The 19,431-nt window shown below is 39.7% G+C and overlaps 1 protein-coding gene across 1 annotated transcript in view; it reads left to right on the forward strand.

Annotated features, from left to right (window-relative positions):
• Positions 1–501: 501 nt before the first annotated feature.
• The window catches only part of LOC141110935 (beta-2-glycoprotein 1-like), a 153,477-nt gene continuing 134,547 nt past the window's right edge, over positions 502–19,431 (forward strand). Inside the window, exon 1 of the mRNA XM_073602748.1 lies at positions 502–652. Within this exon, the coding sequence (XP_073458849.1) occupies positions 562–652 (91 nt within the window). The 5' untranslated portion in view covers positions 502–561. The remainder of the gene's footprint in view (positions 653–19,431) is intronic.

Raw genomic sequence — 19,431 nt, forward strand, 5'->3', positions numbered from 1 at the left:
GTTTTTTTGTCCGTCGGACTAGCATACAGACGAGCGGACTTCGGGGTCCGTCGTACTTACGACGTAAAGATTTGAAGCATGCTTCAAATCTAAAGTCCGTCGGATTTTAGGCTAAAAAAGTCCGTTGAAAGTCCGGAGAAGCCCACACACGATCGGATTACCAGCCAGCTTTAGTCCGTCAGCGTCCGTTGGACTTTTGTAGACGAAAAGTCCGACCGTGTGTACGCGGCATAAGTGTTAAGGTGGTGGGGTCCACTGCTCTAGACCACTCAGACCTTGATGTATTTGGAAAATATAAATCCTCAGATTGACTTCCTTTCATGTATTTTTTATGTAGACTTTGTGACATTGTACTGTTCTTTTTTATCTTTATTCCTTAAAAAAAAAAAACTCTGCGGGGGAAGTCAAAGATCATCAAGAAGATAAATGTCCACAGTCAACATGGCCTTTGGCATAGTTTATGTTCTCTTTCATTCTAGTAACTGGTTAATCAGTAACACTTCTAATTTATATAGAGGGAACAGATTTGTGAGATATGATCTAGTACAGCTTGACATTTGGATGTTCACAGTTCCAAAAATGGTTTGGAAATTATATTCCACAGTGGCAGTCTTGCTGATCCTTAATGTGTCTGCTGTCTTCAGTGATCAAGGTACAGTATGGTCCAGAGATGTAACTAAAGGTGTGCAGTAGGTGTGGGCAAAAGACAGAGGGCTCATAAAAGAAAAATTATGCTTATTGATGTGGCTGACAGGCGACTCTTGTCGTTATTATATTTCATCCAGACTGACCCTTCTTTGGATAAAATAACATGCTATAGGAGCACAGTATAACAGTATATTAAAATGTAGTATAACTTTTCAGATTTCTTTATTAATTAACACAAATTTTTGTATCTTTTTCTGATATAGCTGTTTTGATAACTATAACTTTTCTGTCTCCCGTCTTTATCGATGTATACTCAGACAGTCTAAAAAAAAAAAACAAATCCATTGGCCGCATTACAACATTACTAAGTGTAAAGGTACAAAAATGCAGTAATCATAAGCCCCCTGAGAGACGTTATTTTATAATCAGTGTGCTCGTCCAGTGGACAATGCTGAGCAGGCCAGCTGTTATAAGACTATTCACAACAAATTTGAGACTGCATAGAATGGTATAAACATTCAAGTTTGGATTACCCTAGTGGGCATGTCTGTTACATCAGATGAAAAGTTTTCCCACCCCATATTCCTGGTAGACAGTAAAACAACCCCAATGGAATTCTACCTCTTATATTAAAAAAAAAAGAAAGGTCTCCAAACAATTTTGCAATTAAATAGGAAAGACACATGTCAGGGGCAGTTTGCCTCTGTTTAGTACAGTCCATATTCTGATGTATGGGAACACCTATATCAGAGATACAGTGCCTTGAAAATGATTTTCACAATTTTTTACAAATAAATATGTGAAAAGTGTGCTATGTATTTGTATTCAGCCCCCCTGAGTAAATACTTTGTAGAGCAACCTTTTACTGCAATTACAGCTGCAAGTCTTTTTGGGGATATCTCTACCAGCTTTGCACATCTATTAGAGTGAAATGTTTGCCCATTCTTCTTTGTAAAATAATCCAAGCTCTATCAGATTGGATGGAGAGCGTCGGTGAACAGCAAAATTTCAAGATTTGCCACAGATTCTCAATTGGATTTAGGTCTGGACTTTGACAGGGCCATTCTAATGCATGAATATGCTTTGATCTAAACCATTCCATTGTAGCTCTGACTGTATGTTTAGGGTTGTTGTCCTGCTGTAAGGTGAACCTCCGCCTCAGTCTCAAGTCTTTTGCAGACTCTAACAGGTTTTCTTTTAAGATTGCCCTGTATTTGGCTCCATCCATCTTCCCATCAACTCTGACCATCTTTCCTGTCCCTGCTGAAGAAAAGCATCCCCACAACATGATGCTGCCACCACCATGTTTCACAGTGGGGGTGGTGTGTTCAGGGTGATGTGCAGTGTTAGATTTCCACCACAGATAGCGATTTTCTTGTAGGCCAAAAAGTTCAATTTTGGTCTCATCTGACCAGCGCACCTTCTTCCACATGTTTGCTGTGTCCCCCACATGGCTTCTCGCAAACTGCAAATAGGACTTCCTATGGCTTTCTTTTAACAATGGCTTTCTTCTTGCCACTCTTCCATAAAGGCCAGATTTGTGGAGTGCACAACTAATAGTTGTCCTGTGGACAGATTCTCCCACCTGAGCTGTGGATCTCTGAAACTCCCCCAGAGTTACCATGGGCCTCTTGGCTGCTTCTCTGATTAATGTTCTCCTTGCCCAGCCTGTCAGTTTAGGTGGACGGCCATGTCTTGGTAAGTTTGCAGTTGTGCCGTACTCTTTCAATTTTCAGATGATGGATTTGGACAGTGCTCTGTGAGATGTTCAAAGCTTGGGATATTTTTTTATGACCTAACCCTGCTTAAAGCTTCTCCACAACTTTATCCCTGACCTGTCTGGTGTGTTCCTTGGCCTTCGTGATGCTGTTTGTTCACTAAAGTTCTCTAACAAACCTCTGAGGGCTTCACAGAACAGCTGTATTTATACTGAGATTAAATTACACACAGGTGGACTCTATTTACTATATAGGTGACTTCTGAAGGCAATTGGTTCCACTAGATTTTAGTTAGGGGTATCAGAGTAAAGGGGGCTGAATACAAATGCATGACACACTTTTCATATATTTATTTGTAAAAAATGTTGAAAACCATTTATCATTTTCCTTCCACTTCACAATTGTGTCACTTTGTGTTTGTGTCTATCACATAAAATCCCAATAAAACACATTTATGTTTTTGGTTGTAACATGACAAAATGTGGAAAATTTCAAGGGGTATGAATATTTTTTCAAGGCACTGTACATATAGCACTTAGTTTATTGACAGAAAGCTTCCATTAAATTTACTACTTGTGGCTAGGCTATGGATATTCATGTTTTTACAAATCCTTAAAGCGTATTTCTTTAAATTTAAATCTCCTCTTGTGCACTGAACCACATCAGCCCCGGCACTGCAAAACTTTAACTGACAATTGCGCGGTCGTACGACAATGTACCCATACAAAATTGATGTCCTTTTTTTCCCCACAAATAGAGCTTTCTTTTGGTGGTATTTGATCACCTCTGCAAAAAAAAAAAAAAAAAAAAAAAAAACATTTTTTTTTTTTTAACTTTCTATAATACAAATCCAAAAATAAATATATATATAAATATATATATATATATATATATATATATATATATATATATACATATATACACACACATACATACATACATACACACACTCATTTTTTTTCACCAGTTTAGGCCAATATATATTCTTCTACATATTTTTGGTAAAAAAAATTGCAATAGGCGTATATTGATTGGTTTGTGCAAAAGTTATCGCGTCTAAAAACTACGGGATCGATTTAGGGACTTTTATATTTTTTATTGTTTTTATTGGTAATGCCGGCGATCTGCGATTTTTCGTGGGACTGCGACATTGCAGCGGACAAAGCTGACCCCAAATTACACTTTTTGGGGACCAGTGACATTATTACATTGATCAGTGCTATAAAAATGTACTGATCAATGTAAAAATGACACTGGCAGGGAAGAGGTTAACACTAGGGGGCGATCAAGGGGTTAAATGTGTTTCCTCAGCGTGTTCTAACTGTAGGGGGATGGGCTTACTGAAACATGACAGAGATCACTGCTCCCGATCACTGGGAGCAGTAGATCCCTGTCATGTCACTAGGCAGAACAGGGAAATGCCTGTTTTACATAGGCAGTTCCCCGTTCTGTCTCTCCTCAACGTGATTGAGGGCCGCCGGTGGACATCGAGTACGAGGGACCCGCAGGCACGCTCCCACAGCACGCAGCGGGCACATTCGCACCCGATATCCTGCGTTTACGGACTGACGCACAAGTATGTCAGTTTGCGCAGGAGAACCATTCTGCCGACGTCGGCGTGAGTCAGATATCGGCGTGAGCCAGTCGGCAAGTGGTTAAACTATTTGTTAGTGTTAAATACCTTAACTAAATCTCCTGACCTACCAATCCTAGGAAAACTCTGAAAGCATTAATATATGCAGCGCCAAAACAACTAAAGTGCATCATTTACCACATACCAAAATTTTAATATCATTTAATATCTACTCTAACAGATCCTTTAAGTCGCAGGTCACTAAGAGAGGAGCCGACATTGTGGAGACCACCAGTACCTTGGCCCTCTGTGGCTGAGAGCCATTTTTCTGTCCCAACCTCTGGTCATCTCTGCATGGCCCAGAGTGGCTTGGAGCTCTCCTGCCAGCAAACCCAAAGCAATGTCCACTATACCTATGTTCCCGCTCCCACGGGATCCTGGGATCTGTGATGACAGCCGGGAATAACCCTACTGGATTTCCCCTCTGTGCCTGCCTGGTCAGGGGTACCCACCCAACTCTGTCTGGCCCCGGGGCACAGAGACTTCGGGATAGTAAACTTTTACATAGCACTCCCTTTGATCGGGGGTTACTAGGGTGCTCTATTGTTATGATGCATTTATTTTTATTTTTCATACACTTTTTCCTGTGCTTTGTTTAGTTTTACCTGATGGTTGATGTACATTTCTCATTTGTTTATACAACATACCTACAACCCGCACTGTGCATCTCAGAAAGCCCAGTGTCAGCCCCTCTCCCAACTAGGCAGCAAAGATTTCCCTGTACTTTCTTTTAGGATGCTGGGAAATCCTGCACCAGTCCCAATTAGGCCGACCGATTGCTAGTTCCCTCCTCCCCATCTTTCTTCTTTTCCTTCCCTCTATTGCTCGGCCCTTTCCTACACTGCTCTCCACCTACCCTCGGCCCCTCTAAATTTACCCTTACTTCTCTCCTCTTCCCCCCATCAACTCCCCCTGAATACTCCTGAAAAAAGGAGGATCTTACTGTCAGGCATTAAAAGGTCCGAAGCCCACATCAACTATATTCAAGAGACGCACATTTGGAAACATAAAACCCCATCCCTCTGCAATCGCTACTTCCCACCAGCATACCACTGTTGTAATCCAACAGCGAAATCTAAGGGGGTCTTTATCCTAATCTTTAAATCTGTCCCCTGGACACTACTAGATGCCCAAGAGGGTGGGGAAAGCAAGCACATTTTCTGAAAGGCCTCATCAAGAACACTAAGGTTACCCTAGCCTCAGTCTAGTCCTAATTTCTCCCAAGACTGCTTTGTTAAAAACGATTTTAGAACAACTGACCTCCTTCATTCAAGACATACTCATCATGGGTGGAGACAAGAACTTCCCTTTTGACCCGATCTTGGACATCTCCTCCAGTACTTCTTCTGTCCCCCATTATTACTGTAAACTTATCTCGGGATTGCTTCATGAAGCCCAACTGATCAATATTTGGCAGACCCAATACCCGGGGCTACACATTTTACTCTCCACCACATACCCAATCCTGGTTCAAGCAGCCCACAAACCCTATATTAGGGGTGTTCTCAAAACCTTGTACTCCTCCCTTTATAATTTACACTCTACTCTGTCCTCTGACATGACTCCTTCTCACTTATCCAAACTTGAGGAGTACATATCTATCAACTAAAATCACTGCGCCAAAGATGTATCTATATTATCAGTGATACCCCTGCTGCAAAACCATAAATATACCTGTGTTTTAAACTTAAGTGTTAAAACAAAATGTAAAAGTGTATGGGCGCTAGGTTTCAATAATTGGTTTCAATAATTATCACCTTTGCAAATTTGTCATAACATTTTTTAATCACCAATATATAAATACCTAAAAAAGAAGCATGTATTCTACACCAAAATGTAAACACTAATATGTCCATATAAAAGTCCAACAATTGTGCCAAATGACAACAGTGTTAATGGTGAAATATCCAGAAACTTCAAACTGTGCTCCATTTTTATTCATGCAAAAGGTAGTGCTATGCAAAGCCATGCTCTCCTGTGCTTCCACACCTTCCACCTTGGCACACTGACACCCCCCAGCTGCTTTGGCCCTATGGGGGTCAGTCTGCGGTTTTGTTATAAGCAATACCCTGCTTCGTGTCTTCATGTGACCACTCTTATATGGAGGGTCGCATTATTTGGTAAGCCGTGCGTATGATCAATGACACCTAAGAGACTTTACAAGTGTTTGATGGTGACAGCCTGAGGAGCTTATCCTATTTTCTCATCATGGTTTGTGGGACTCTTTTATTCTGTCCTAGTGTATTTTCTGCTGTATATGCCTCCATATGAATTCCTGGATTTAAGCACTTTGATTTATGATTTTGTAAATTACCACAATATCATGGTTTATGTAAAGCATTTTGATTACACATATTGCTGGTAACAATAGACATTGGGAAAAAGGCCTATAGCCACACCACCCTGACTGTGCCCAATCTTGTCTGATTGTGGAAGCTAAGCAGAGTTGGTTAATATATGGATGGGAGAAATCTTGGTGATTCATAGGATTATTTTTCAATACTATTCATTTTTATCATTTTAATTTTGGGTTTGTGTGAGCTGCACTTGTTATATACCGATACCTTCCTATTGTTTAGCAAATGTGATGGGTGGTTAGTACAGGCACAGGGAGCAGTAAGGGGTTTGGTATACATGGTCACCATGCAGTCTCTTTTTGCAATTAAATTTTTTAGGGCACTTCAGAAATTCAGGCTTCATTTCATTTCTGTAGAAATACTGTTTATGAGTGGAGGCATCTGACAGTGCCTGCTATCTAGCACAAGAGCTAACTTAAAGTGGTAGTAAAGGCAGTATTTTTATTTTTTATAATAAAGCTTACCTGTAGGTTAAATGAATAACTCCTAAATGTGCACCGTTTAGGAGATATTCTTGGGAGCAGCAGCTGGTGATGTCACCTGTGCATGAGCTTTGAAAGGATCGGCCATTCCTTCAGAGCCCTGTTCCGCTGCCATGACTCCTGTGTGCATGCGCAAGCGTGACGTAATTGCGGCTGGGCCATTCAAGCGGCCGCAGCCTGCAAACCGGGAAGGAAGACCGGGTGAAGATGGAAGTCTCTGCAGCGGTGATAGGGTTTCATTTCAAGGTAAGTCTTTCATAATGTGCTAGTAGGCAATGCCTACTAGCACATTATGCCTTTACTGTACCTTGCAGGGTTTTTGCTTTTGTTTGTTTTTTTTAAAGCCTTTACTACTGCTTTAACTCAATGGGACCAACTCAAATGATGCTTTAAAAAATAATTCAAATGATACCTAGTTACATTTTACTCCTCTACCAGGTTTCCTTGCTAGTTGGGAAGTAAGCAGGATCCCTGGAGAACAGCTGTCAAAAAATACAGGGAACACTGGAAAGGGAACTTTCCAGGTCATCGGCTTATGCCACTGAGCACATTGCCAAAACTGGGTATAATGGCTAATATGACAAAGTGAAGTGAGGTATCATCTGGCACCATTGCTTCTGTTTTGCAAATTTATGATTTTCTTGGTAGGGAAATGTTAGTACTTGTAAAAAGATTTATTATGCAAAGTACAAAAAAAAAACAAAAAAAACAACCACACATTTGGCAAGCACTGTTATATATATAGCTGGCCTAAGAGAAGCATGTATAATGGAGCTCAAACAGCATTAGAAAATGTTGATGTGTCACAAAAAATCATGCATTCACACAGAATTTCTGTGTACCTTTCATCCACTGCATGTCAGCCGCATAATACAGAAATGTTGTGGTGGGTGTGATTTTCATGCATACCAAGATACATTACATTCACATTAAGTAAAGTAAAAAGGTACAGCTGAGCTGATTAATATGGACTATTGTCATTCTTCCAAATGTAGTAGCTTGAGAAAATGAAAACTGCTGCATCTCTAATTGTCTTCTCCAATAAAGATCAGCTTTGGCAAATAAATCTTAATTTCATAAATAAATGCCAGATCAATATTTATCACTCAGTTGACTATCAGTTTGCAATAATAGGTAGCATAATCCAATCAAAATTGTTCTGCGGGCCAAGTGTAGAATGCATACAAGCTGCAGTTAATCTTACTGTTAAAAGCAGGGCTAATGACGGAAGGGTGATGCCCCCAAAGAATAATGGCAGGAAGATGTATGCCACTGGGGCACTAAACTTGCTATGATAGTCATGTTATGGTGAAAGCATATGGGTTGACGGGAGTGTTGTTGGACACTATTCTCTTTCTTACACTTTTCTTTTTTTCTAACTTTTCCTTTTTCCTTCCCCCCTCCTTTTTTTCTAACTTTTCACTTTTACTTTTATTTCATCTTCCATAATACTTGGAAGTGCAGTCTCTGTAGATCTGAGGAGGACATGCAAGTAAAATAAAAAAACAGCATTTTTAGCTGGCACATGATTGGATGATAAAATCAGCAGAGCTTCCCCTCATTTCAGATCTTCCCCTCAGATCTACAGAGAGTGCACTTGTAGAGCAGAGTTAATTTGCCTTTAGTAAAGAAACCCCAAATGTTTCTCATTTTTTTTATGATGCCATCTAGATATACCTCCACAATTTTGTGTCGTTTTTCAGGTTTGTATGCTGAAACATTTCAATACAGATTATGGAAACAAAATTGGGTATAGTTTGTCTATTTCCTACAAGATAAATGAACAGTCTCTCCTCATTTAATAAATCAGCCCTACTGTCTCCACCCTTATGCCGTGTACACACGATCAGTTTTCTTGTCGGAAAAAGATATGATGGCTTTTCTGATGGGATTCCGCTCAAGTCTGCCTTACATACACACGGTCACGCAAAAGTTCGCTGAAATTACGACCGTCAAGAACGCGGTGACGTGCAACACTACGACGAGCCGAGAAAATGAAGTTCAATGCTGCCGAGCATGCATCAAATTGTTTCCGAGCATGCGTAGGGATTTTCAGATAGGAACTTTTCCCGACCGAAAAATTGAGAGCATGCTCTCAATCTTTTGCTGGCTGGAATTCCGCCAGCAAAAGACTGATGGAGCATACACACAGTCGCATTTTCCGACTAAAAAATCTCATCAGTCTTTTGCGGGATGAAATTCTGACCATGTGTACGCGGCATTAGGGGTTGGTTTACTAAAGGCAAATCCACTTTGCAACACAAGTGCACTGTGGAAGTGCAGTCACTTTAGATCTGAGGGGACGATATGAAATGAGGTGAAGCTCTGCTGATGTTATCATCCAATCATGTGCAAGCAAAAATCCTGTTTATTTTCCTTGCATGTCCCCCTCAGATCTACAGCGACTGCACTTGTAGTGCAAAGTGGATTTGCCTTTAGTAAATAACCCCCCCCCCCCATGTTTTAATTTTATTATCCCCTCGCTGAGGTGTATGTGCCAAAAAACGACCATGTTTTTCAGGAGCAGTGATTTTAATAATGCTTAAAGTGAAACAATAAAAATGAAATATTCCTTTAAATGTTGTGCCTGGGGGTCCACTTACTCTGCCTGTAAAGTAGCGCATCTTTCCGATGTTTATTACAGTACCACAGCAAAATTACATTTCTAAAGGAAAAAATGTCATTCAAAATTGCTTGCGGCTGTAATGTATTGTCGACTCCCGGCAAAATAGATAAAAAACCGATGGAAAAACCGCCAGTGCACTGTATTATGGAGCGTTCCCTGGCCCTCGAATTCCCTGGTCACGAATGCCCCATAATATTCGCTGTTCGGCGAACAGACAAACACCCGATGTTCAACTTGAACTTACGTTCGAGTCGAACATCGAGCTCATCCCTAGTCTTGGGCTCCAACAGGTTAAATGGGTTCCTCATGCATGTTGTTTATTGAGAGATAACCAGGAAAGATCCATAGTGTAATTCCATTTTATTTAAAAATATATTTTAAAAGCAAATTGAACACTTATAAACACCTCTTGAGTACAAGCATGTAAGGCTTCATGTACACGGGACGTTTCTCAACCTCTCCCCATGAACGCTGGAATATCACAGCTTGTAATCCACGTTTAAAAACGTGTGTTTAGCAGCGTTTGTTAGCCACGTTTGCGTTCAAAAGCATTTACTAAAGATAACCTCAGGAGACCCTCCCAAATGATTAGAAAGCAAATATTTATTAACAATTTTAAAACATGTATTTATTAACTATTTCAGCCATTCTGTGAGAGAACAGTGTGAGTAGCAGCTGAGAAAGCAGTTTGCTTGTAGCTAGCTGTTATTTTTTGGTTGGTTTGTTAATATAGATCCCATGATGAGCATGTGTGAAGAAATGCTCCTGATGTTGCTTTTGCTGAGGCTCCAAAGACATAGAAAATTGCATGAGAGGACCAGAGTTCATCGCTATTGGACACATCCATTGATGGCTCAACGCACATTTCTAATATGTATGTTCAGCTGCATAATTACCCAGAGAAATCTTTTAATTTTACACGCATGTCAATTGCCACCTTTGACGTTCTCTTGGAGAAGGTTAGACCCCGTCTAGTTTGCATGGACCCCAACATGAGGAAAAGCGTGCCACAAGAGGAACATCTGTTGGTGACTCAACTTCAGCGTGAAGTAATGCAAGTCATGTATTGTACAGCATAATTGGCTGATGAGGGGAATATCACATGGTATATCATGCTTGCAGGCAGTGATAATTGAGTTTTTGGTGTGTTTTTTGCATTTTCCAGGCTCAAAAGTAATAAATAAAATGTGCCCAAACGCAGGTAGCCGGAATAAGCCGCGCTTAGCCCTTGAAAAGCCTCTAAACACAGCTTCTGAACGCATTTTTTGAGGTTCCAAAAAGCCTCTAAATTCAACTGCCTAGAAACGACTATAAACGAACCTGTGTACATGTACAGATAACCTAGAGGAGAGTTCAGGAGCAGTTGAAAAAAATGGCCAACTGCTCCTAAACGTCCGTTTACCAGCAGCAGTGTACATGAGGCCTAAGGCACCGCTTTGGAACTCATGATCCGTGGTTTTGCACTCCAAATACCGGACGTGATATGACCGGAAGTTCCCGCCTGCCTTATGCATTTCGGTACGCCCAGTAAGAAGCTAGCTAAGTGAGGCACTTACTCCAAATCCATTCCTCCAAACCAGCAGTGCTTTGTGCACAGTATGCAGTTTTTACATTTCTTTGCATCATTTACAATGTGGCATGCACAGGTAAATTATCTTTCCTATGGCACATAATGTGTGTTTTTTAAATCTTCACAATTTTCTTGAGAAGTTAAAAAAAAAAAAACACACAAAATTGATCAAACTCATGAGAAAATATACACAATTCAAATCACAATTAGGTTGTAATTGCTAAAAGCACAAAACATCCTGGAAATTACATGAAATCATGCTGTGAGACTTTTTTGTAAAGCTCCCCAATGCATGTTTTCCAATCCAATTCACAGAATGAAACATGGGACATGATACAAGTGGTTAGCACTTGCCCTGCCCACTTGCAGTGTTACTCCCTCTGTGCCAAAACTAGTAAGTGTCAGGTTCCTGTGGAAGTGAGCCCTTGTAAAAGGTCAATTTGGGGTTCCACATGGCGTGGAGTTTAGGCCCCAGCCTGCTTATTCACCAGGGCCCCTGATGGTGAGGATGGACTTGAGGCAGACTGGAACCAGGTCACATCCCCAAGGTAGGCCCAGCTGAAGATGTGAACATTCGTGTGTGCAGAGTACAGATGGCAGGAGACTGAAGGGGAACCAGAAAACTAGCCGAGGTCAGGGCATGCAGCAGACAAGTAAAAAAGGTAGATGAGGCCGGGGTCCATACATGGGAAGTCATACACAGAATAGAAGTATAATGTGCAAAAGCCAGAGCACAGAGAAACTAGACAGCTGCTCAGGCAACACAAGCTGCATTGAGCATGTCTATATATAGAGGGCAGGATAGGAGGAGTACCAGGAAGTGATAGAAGAGAAAAGGATCCACAGTAGAGCAGGTGACGTCCATAGGTGAACACAGAAGCCAGCAGCACATGTGATTAGAACTGCAAGTCCAGTAGAACCACTGTAGCCAGTAGATAAGAATTTCACAAGCAGGAAACTGCAGGCTAAACCATGACAGTAAGGTATAGCTACAGCTCTGCTGGCTTTATTGAGATCTTGTGCCAGCAATGGAGCAGCTTCTCTTTGGGGAAAGTGGCAGTTGAATACTAGTGAGTCTAGTGAGGCAAAGTGTTGACAGTAGTGGAATCAACGGTGTGATGTTGTCCTTAGGGTGTTATTGACATGTACTGTATGTGGTTTCACCTTGAAATCTGGTTAAGGCCTCTTTCACATGAACGATCCGTTCAGGTCCGCCTGTCAGTTTTTTAGGCGGACCTGAACGGACCCTCCATGGACCTCTATGGAGCGTCGGATGTCAGTGGTGACATGTCCGCTGACATCCGACCCGCTCCGATCCGAAAAAGTGTAACGAAGGAAAAACCTACTTTTCCATCCGTTATCGGATCGGGTGACGACGGACTCTATGGTCCGTCATCATGCGATCCCCCATAGGGGAGAGCGGCGCTCTGACAGGTTCGTCACTGCACAGTGTGCAGCAACGGACCTGTCATCTGCCTGCTCAGAGGGGATCGACGGAGCGATCCCCCGCTGAACAGAGCGGGCTCCGTACACGGACACGTCCATGTGAAAGAGCCCTAACATGTTCTAGCAATTGCTTCCAAGGACCAGAGCTGAATAATAGCACCTTGAAGAAATATCTGAGAAGGAACTAAGCAGGACTGTAGTTATCATAAAGGTAGCTGTGGGTCTAGGTCCAAAGAGTTTGAGGGGAGCAGGGCCAACCCTAAAAGTCTATACATTTTTCCTTTTCTTGTTACTTCTGTCCACATTTGGAACATTATTGCTAAATTCAGAAAGAACAGTACCAACACCAGGGAGAGTGGTGCAGGTGATGTTGTGAAGAGTCAGAAGATTCTCGATAGTTCTAAAAACATGAAACCACACCTCCTTACTCATTCGAAACATACCTTGTACTGTATATAGAGAAGACAACATGCTTCCTCCAATACTCTATTCTGAGAGTTGTTTTCAGACATGTGCAGTTGGTTTAGTTCTGAATTGAAATTCTGACAAATTTTCGTTTTGCAATAGTACAGAATTTAAATGAATTCGGAATAACGAAAAAAAAATTTGAACAAAATTTGAATAGTTTTCGAATCAATTTTGAATAGTTTTCAAATTTGAAAAGTTTTAGTTTTCCAATTTCCAAACCGAATAAAATAGAATAGAAAATAAAGGAATAGAAAAGATAAAATAGAATAGAATAGAATTTAACAGAAAATAAAATATAATAGTAAAACAGAACAAAATAGAAAATAAAAGAACAGAATAGAATATAAACAAATATGATGGAATAGAATAAAATAAAAAAAAATAGAATAAAATATAAAGAACATAACCATCTTCTGAAATTCGAATTTCAAATAGAATACATTTGAATACAAATTCAAAAAGAAAAAAGTAGAATAGAAAAAAGAATAGACTATATTAGAATAGAAAAGGATAGAATTTAAAAAACAATAGAATAGAATAGAAAAAAATATAACCCAAAATTCAAATATAATCAATTTGAGTTTGAATAGAATAGAAAATAATAGATTAGAATAGAATAGAAAATAACAGAATAGTATAGTAAAAATAGGATAGAATAGAAAGAATATAACCATCTTCCGAAATTCAAATTTAGAATAGAAAACATTTGAATTTGAATAGCATAGAATAGAATAGGATAGGATAGAAAAGAATAGAAAATATAAGAATAGAATATAAAAGAATAGAATAGAAAAAGAATAGAAGTAAAAAAAATTGAATAGAATAGAAATTATATAACCCTTTCCCAAAATTCAAATAGCATCAATTCAAATTTGAATAGAAGAGAAAATATATTAGCATAGGAAGATTATTATATTCATTTTATTCTATTATACTCTATTCTGTTATTTTTTCAATACTATTCTGTTATTTTCTATTCAATTTTTTTCTGTTCAAATTTGAATTGATTCTGTTTGAATTTTGGGAAATGGTTATATTATTTCTATTCTATTCTATTGTTTTTTTAAATATATTCTTTTCTATTCTATTATTTTCTATTCAAATTTCAGAAGATGGTTATATTCTAGTTTATTCTATTCTTTTTTGTTCTATTCTATTCTATACTTATATTTTCTATTCTATTCTTTATTTTCTGTTATATTCTTTTCTATTCTATTCTATTTTTTTCTATTCTTTTCCTTTATTTTCTATTCTATTTTATTCTCTTTGGGAATTCGAAAACAGTTCAAACTCAAAAACTATTCAAATTTGAAAACTATGCGAATTTGAATTTGAAAACCATTCAAATTCAAAAACTATTTGAATTTTCAAAGTTGAATTTGAATACAAAGAAATAAGAAAACAAATTCCAAAAATGGATTACACTAATTTAACTAAACTAATTTATGTAAATAACGAATCAAAACTAAGCTAAACATAACAATTTTTTTTGTTGTGCACATGTCTAGTGTTTTTCTGTTAAAATAATCTCATGACACAAGGGATGGACACAAGGACTTGCTTAAAAGGGTGTCATCTTTCAGCTGTGCTTTGGACAGTATGATGAATAAATACAGTACTAGAACAAAGTAATGGTGCATACTTTTAGAAAGATATTTACTGGTGACATAGATGTGATACAATATTTCAGCTCATATTTATTCACAAAATAAAACAACAACTGAGGACAAGTATAGGTTGTCAACATTTTTATGAGGTGGCACACTGCCTCTTGCCTGTGTAATTCATTTGTGTATGGTGACATGCCCCAAAGCTTTCCAGTCAAAAATAGGCATTTATTTATTACAGTTGTAAGCATCTGCTGCCCACAACTGTCTGTATTTGTAATTAGTTTTTTCTGATTAATTATCACAGAGTTAATTAGTTACAGACAGGTAGTTCCTGTGCCTGCTAACTGGATCAGAAACCCAGATTAGAGGACTGTGAAGTTATATAAATGGGAGTTTCAAGGAAGTGTACACAGAGAACTAAGCCACGTGACTGTACCCACACAGGAGCTGCTGTTGTTACTGTATTTCACTCAGACCAGAAATAAAGACTATTGGGTAAGTATACCTATGTTCTAATAGTTTAACTGCAGCTGTACAGTCCCAGATAGCTATGTCTCTACTACTGTATGTGCACAGTGTTCACCTTCCAATATATAAGGTGAATCTGTTTATTGTATTAGAGTTTATATGCAGCTGCTGTTATTTTAGTTAGTGTTACTAAGCCCAGGACCCTGCATTCACTATATCTGGTCTCCCTAGTCCCGCCCATACCAGACATCACACTCTCGATTTGACAGGTGAAGTCTCTCATCGGGGCTGCACAGTGCACATCCAGCTGACTTTCTAGCCAATCCCTGGATGTGCTGGATGTGCATACTGCTGCAGGTCCTACTGAGACAGAACTTAGCTTGTAATCAATAGCATTATGCAGGACAAATCCTATGGCAGGACAGCGGGACAAAGGTGTCAATGTATGACTGTTGGGAGGTATGTTACAGCCCTCTCAGACCACCGTCCAGAGCACTGTGCATTACAGGCCTCCTCAGAGTAGCTAAATCTATATCTGTGAGTTTGTTCAAACCTTAATACCATAAATAATAACATATTAAAATTTTATACTCCAGCAGTATACAATACATTTGGAAATTGTAGAGCAATGCTTAAATAATGCATTACAATTCAACTAAATCCATTAGATTTTAGTCGACTAAAATTATTTTAGTCAACTAAAATGTACTGCAGATTTAGCCGACTAAATACAACAAAAACTAAAACAATTGCAGGCGACTAAAGTGGAACTAAAATTAACATGGCAATTTAGTCAAAAGACTAAGACTAAAATCAATATTTGCTGCCAAAATAACAATGGTAAAACCTATATTCCAAAAGGCTGTAGCTGCTTATAAACTGTTAGCTGGAATTCAGCTTCAGTTTGTTTGTGTTTTTAAATCTTCTAGTAACACTCCCCTCAGATTAGCAATGCTGCTGTCCAAAGGTGCCCCCTGTATTCATTGATCCAGAGTGGGGGCACTCTAATACAGGAGGTGTGATACTGGCCAGATCAGGTGAAAACAAAGGAAAAAAAGCCTAAAAAAGATAACTGCAAATCAGGGATAAGAAACAGAGATCATTAGTAAAAATCAGCACACACTAATCACATTACACATTGTTAGGCACACATTTAACCCCTTGATCGCCCTATATGTTGAGCCCTTCCCAGCCAGTGTTATTAGTACAGTGACAGTGTATAGTGTTAGTATTGTTAGCACTGATCACTGTATTAGTGTCATGTGATGATGTCAGTGGCAGTTAGTTAGTTCCCACTCAATGTCAGTTAGTGTCAGATTGTCCGCCGCACTAACACAGTCCCATTATAATTTGCTGACCACCGCCATTAGTAGTATACAAAAACAAAATAATAAAAATTCCAGTGTATATATACACCAGTTTGTTGACGCTATAACTTTCACGCAAACCATCTGTCTTTGCAGATGACATCAAGGTATGCAGTGGAATAACGTCCTTACAGGATGTCTCCAATTTACAAGCCAAGCTCAATGCACTGTCTAATTGGGAAACTAAGTGGCAAATGAGGTTTAATGTTGATAAATGTAAATTTATGCACTTGGGGGCTAAGAATTTGCATGCATCATACATACTAGGGGTAGTACAACTGGGGGAATTCGTAGTGGAGAAGGATCTGGGGGTTTTGATAGATAATAAGCTTAATAATAGCATGCAATGCCAAGCTGCGGTTTCCAAAGCGAACAAAGTGCTTTCTTGTATTAAGAGAGGTATGGACTCCAGAGAGAGAGATATCATTTTGCCCCTGTACAAATCATTAGTAAGACCTCATCTGGATAATGCACTTCAGTTTTGGGCACCAGTTCTCAAAAAGGATATCGGGGGAACTGGAGAAAGTGCAGAGAAGGGCAACCAAACTGATATGAGGCACGGAGGAGCTCAGCTATGAGGAAAGATTAGAGGAACTGAATCTATTCCTTCTTGAGAAGAGGAGATTAAGGGGGGATATGAGCAACATGTACAGATAAAGAAAGCTCTCTTGATATACATTTTGTTTGGGTACAGCACTGCATGACTGTGCAATTAACAGTTAAAATAGCACAGTGCTAAATAGCAAAAAATTGCCTGGTCATAAACGGTGTAAAACCTTCCAGAGCTGAGGTGGTTAAAGCGGCTACAGTATATTGTATCAGACATTGAAGCAAAGGATAGCTGATCAGACAAAAAAAAAAAAAAAAAAGGATTTTGACAGGTACACAGCGGTTAGTATAGGTGTTATGAATTATTTTCTTCTTTTTTAACTCCAGTGACTATTTGAAGGAATTCTGATCTTACTTTAAACTTGTGGTAACCCAGTGAAACATTTCCTAGCAAAAATGTTTTTCTTTTTTTGTAGTGTTTGCAGACTCTCTCTTTATTTATTTTTTTCTCTATAATGTTCGGCACATTTATGCCCTGTACACACGACCGGTTTTGCCGTCAGAATAAACTCTAAAGGTTTTTCCGACGGAATTCCGCTCAAGCTGTCTTGCATACACACGGTCACACCAAATTCCGACCGTCAAGGACGCGGTGACGTACAACACGTACGACAGGCCAACACGTATAACGTCTCGTACTTGCTTCAGAGCATGCAACATTTTTGGTACGTAGGAACAGCATACAGACGAGCGGTTTTCCCGATAGGAATTTGTTCCGTCGTAAAAATACAGAACATGTTCTCTAAGTCCGCCTGAATTTTCGACGTAAAAAGTCAGATGGGGCATACACACGGTTGGAATATATGATGAACAGCTCCCATCAGACTTTCTGTCAGAAATTCCGCTCGTGTGTATGCGGCATTACTGACTGCTGCATTCACAGACGTGTAGTCTTTAATAAACACCTCTGTTTAGATGCCAGAATTTTTCTGTGATGCTCTTGAAATGACATATTTCAAAGATAACAAAATAGAACGAGATAATCTGTCTACAAAATCAACCTCCAGAGGGATTCTCAAACATGAAAACAATCTAATTACACTAAACACTATCAACCTGGGAGCCCTGTGTATTTTGTTGATAACAGCTCAAGGAACAGACCTGTTCCAGCCAATATCCAGACAAGTCCCTGAAGACTACTTTGTAGTTAGGTCCGCCATTTACAACTGCCCAAAGCTTTACATTGCCATAGATATTTTATGGCAATACAAAATGTATGGAAACAATACAAAACAATTTTACACATACAGATTTTGCTTAAGTAAAAGTAAGTGGATATGGTGTTATTTTAGAATTATTTACCTTAAAAAGACACAGTAATTATGGCAACTCAAATCAAAGTAACCTACGGTATACCCACATATCCACACTGCCCATACAGTATACCTGCTCTGTTTCCGCCATGGGTATGGGGGAACATGTGACTGCCTACTTGTGAAAGGGCTCAGACCTGTACCAGAACACTGCCATGTAGTGGGGAGTTACATTATCTTACACCAGAGCTTACCCAGGGTGAGCTTCTGCAGTAGGGAAGCAGAGTAGGGAGGTGGAAAAGAAGTGTGCATAGATAAATACACTATATTACCAAAAGTATTGGGACGCTAGTCTTTACACGCACATGAACTTTAATGGCATCCCAGTCTTAGTCCGTAGGGTTCAATATTGAGTTGGCCCACCCTTTGCAGCTATAACAGCTTCAACTTTTCTGGGATGGCTGTCCCCAAGGTTTAGGAGTGTGTCTATGGGAATGTTTGACCATTCTTCCAAAAACGCATTTGTGAGGTTAGGCACTGATGTGAACGAGAAAGTCTGGGTCACAGTCTCTGCTCGAATTCATCCCAAAGGTGTTCTATCAGGTTGATATCAAGACTCTGTGCAGGAAAGCCAAAGTTCCTCCACCCCAAACTTGCTCATCCATGTTTTTATGGAACTTGCTTTGTGCACCGGTCCAAATGGAGGGGGGGTATGGTGTGGGGTTGTTTTTCAGGGGTTGGGCCTGGCCCTTTAGTTCCAGTTAAGGGAACTCTTAAGACATCAGCATACCAAGACATTTTGGACAATTTCATGCTCCCAACTTTGTTGGAACAGTTTGGGGATGGCCCCTTCCTGTTCCAACATAACCAGTTAAATCTTTATTTTTATGCTTTTTGCTGTTCAGTATAGCCAAAAAAATGCCAGCACCCTCAGTCGGTCGGGTCACCTGTATAACCCCCCGTGGGTCGGTCGGCCTCGTACTTACCCCATCTATGGCACGGGCAGCACTTGCCTCCAGGCGATGGGCTGCGACTTCTCCTCTGTCTCCTTACGGCGGCCGTGCATCTCCTCCCTCTTCCGCCTTCCTCCTAGGCCAATAGGATCGCTTCTCCTTTTGCCAATCAGGAAACGGGCCTCAAGACCTGCTTCCTGATTGGCAGGGAGGAGAATCAGTG

This window comes from Aquarana catesbeiana, linkage group LG10 (genome assembly GCF_042186555.1).
Source record: "Aquarana catesbeiana isolate 2022-GZ linkage group LG10, ASM4218655v1, whole genome shotgun sequence".
In the NCBI taxonomy this organism is placed as follows: Eukaryota; Metazoa; Chordata; class Amphibia; order Anura; family Ranidae; genus Aquarana; species Aquarana catesbeiana.